The sequence below is a fragment of the Triticum dicoccoides genome, chromosome 4A, assembly GCF_002162155.2.
Source record: "Triticum dicoccoides isolate Atlit2015 ecotype Zavitan chromosome 4A, WEW_v2.0, whole genome shotgun sequence".
Taxonomy (NCBI): Eukaryota; Viridiplantae; Streptophyta; class Magnoliopsida; order Poales; family Poaceae; genus Triticum; species Triticum dicoccoides.
The window spans coordinates 80025239-80027841 of NC_041386.1; the positions used below are offsets into that span (position 1 = coordinate 80025239).

Consider the following 2603-nt stretch of genomic DNA (forward strand, 5'->3'; position numbering starts at 1 on the left):
CAGCCTAAGACCGGAATAATATCGATGTGCCTCGGCTTCCCGACCAGTTTCGCGAAGGGTTGGGCCTCTTGACCTCGAAGTGCCGCGAAGTGTACGAGAATGTTCGAGCGAGCGCGACAGGCCTGAAGAACACCCGCGGCGTCCTCTCGAAGCGCGCGCTCTCTCCCCTACCGCGGTGCTCTGCGACCAGATACGGCGAGCATCGTGCGTTGTCCCGAAGCTTCAACGCCTCTCCCTATCCTTCCACCTTCTCAATGGCATGAACTCCCCTCCACTCTATAAAAGGGCGCCGCACACTCGCCATCTCCCACCAGACAATCACTGCAATTCGTCGTATAGCACATCGGCTTCAGAGTTCCAACGATCTCCTAGAGACCCTCTCTCGTTTCAATTCTCGATCGGCTTCCCGTAGCTCTATCCGGTGCAATGGCTGCCGCGAACGCCCCCTTCGCTATAGTCAGCCGCCTTTCCCCGGCCGCGCGCCTGCCGATCCGTGCCTGGAGGGCCGCGAGGCCAGCGCCGCTCTCGACCGGCGGGAGAACCCGCCCGCTCTCCGTGGCCTCTGCGGCGCAGGAGAACAGGGACAACTCCGTCGACGTCCATGTCAGCAGGCAGGACGGCGGCAACCAGCAGGGCAATGCAGTCCAGCGTCGCCCGCGCCACGCTGGCTTCGACATCTCCCCGTTCGGTAAGTCCTCTGTTCCGATGTTCTTCAACGAGAGAGAATTTTGTGGCAGCAGAGGCTGACGTACGTGGTTTACGCCAACATATGCAGGGCTGGTGGACCCGATGTCGCCGATGAGGACGATGCGGCAGATGCTGGACACGATGGACCGGCTGTTCGACGACGCCGTGGGGTTCCCCACGGCGCGGCGCTCGCCAGCGGCGGCGAGCGAGACGCCGCGGATGCCGTGGGACATCATGGAGGACGACAAGGAGGTGAAGATGCGGTTCGACATGCCCGGGCTGTCGCGGGAGGAGGTGAAGGTGATGGTGGAGGGCGACGCGCTCGTCATCCGCGGCGAGCACAAGGAGGAGGCCGGCGAAGGGCAGGGCGAAGGCGGCGACGGGTGGTGGAAGGAGCGCAGCGTGAGCTCCTACGACATGCGCCTGGCTCTGCCGGACGAGTGCGACAAGAGCCAGGTGCGGGCCGAGCTCAAGAACGGCGTGCTGCTCGTGTCCGTGCCCAAGAGGGAGACCGAGCGCAAGGTCATCGACGTGCAGGTCCAGTGATGAGTTCGTGTGAGACTGTACCCTGCATCTGAGGCTTTAAGATTTCAGCTGTCCGAAGTGTGCTCTTTGTAGAGTGTGCCGTTTTTCTCCAATCCTCCTTGCGCGCTCGTTGTGCGAAATTTGTAGTGCTCTATGTCTCTCCTCTCTCTCTAATAATAAAATAATAAAGGACAGATTGAGGCCTTGTTTGGTTCATGAGGGCTAGGATTTTTTTAGTCCGAACTTATAAGTCCCAAGTTACTAAAAAGTTTCTACATGTTTGATTCCTGGGACTTATAAGTTTTTATAAGACCATATTACAACTATAAGTCCCTTTTTAAGAGTTTATTTCATAAGTCTTAAATGTCCTTATTTAAGTCTCTAGACCAATAAATTTCTAGAAACAAACACCCGTGCTCGTTGTACAAAATATGTGTCGTTGTACAAAATATGTAGTGCTGTTCTCTAAATATAGAAGTGCGCATCTTTTTGGCCAAAGAGTGTTTTATGGATCTATAATGTCGCTTCGATCCAAGCACATGAGTGTAAATTTGTATTTTGCATGACACAAAATAACAAAATATTATATTTCATTGAGTGACAAAGTGCGCTGCAGTAGGAACTGAACTCAGGACAACATGTTGGTCACCGTGCTCCTACCACTCCAATACTCCCTCCGTTCCTAAAAATATTTGTTTTTTAAGATTTTAAATGGACTATCACATATGGATATATAGACATGTTTTGAAGTGTAAATTCAATTATTTTGCTTCGTATATAGTCACTTGTTGATATCTTTAAAAAAACAAATATTTAGAAACGAAGAAAGTAGATAACTATTGATTATTAAAAAGAGGGGAATATATAAGAACATAGTAAATCGGCGAGATTAGAAGACAATCTTAAAAAAATGTTTGAAACATTTTCTTACAAATCGTAAACAATTTGAAATGTCAAATATTTTTGAAAACACAAACAATTTTAAAATTTCAAACAGTCTTTTCAAATGTGAATAAACTTTGTAGTTCCAAACTTTTTTGACAAATAAAAACAAACTTTTGTATTTCAAACAATATCTTCATGAATTATTTTAAAAGCGTGAACAATTTATGAAAATCCCCAAATAGTTTTTAAAGTGTGGATTCTTTTGAAAAATTCCAATCATTTTTCGAAAAATGCAAATACGGTGAGTTTAATTTTATTTTAATAATAAATTTTCAATTGAAAAATTTGTTTGCACCACTTAAAAATGTTGCCATTTGAAAAATGTTCATGCATTTCCAAATAATGTTTGTGATGTTCAAAAATGTATTACAGAATAAAAAAAGTTCCATAACATTCAAAGAAATGTTCGTGGCAATGTTTTAAAGAAACTTCACGCATTTTAAGAA

The 2603-nt window shown here is 46.4% G+C and overlaps 1 protein-coding gene across 1 annotated transcript; it reads left to right on the plus strand.

Annotated features, from left to right (window-relative positions):
* Positions 1 to 226: 226 nt before the first annotated feature.
* Positions 227 to 1415, plus strand: LOC119288709 (small heat shock protein, chloroplastic-like). Its single transcript, XM_037568268.1, has 2 exons — positions 227 to 688; positions 776 to 1415. Exons 1-2 carry the CDS (start codon positions 427 to 429, stop codon positions 1231 to 1233), a joined length of 720 nt encoding a protein of 239 aa, XP_037424165.1. The 5' UTR covers positions 227 to 426; the 3' UTR covers positions 1234 to 1415.
* The last annotated feature ends 1188 nt before the right edge of the window (positions 1416 to 2603 follow it).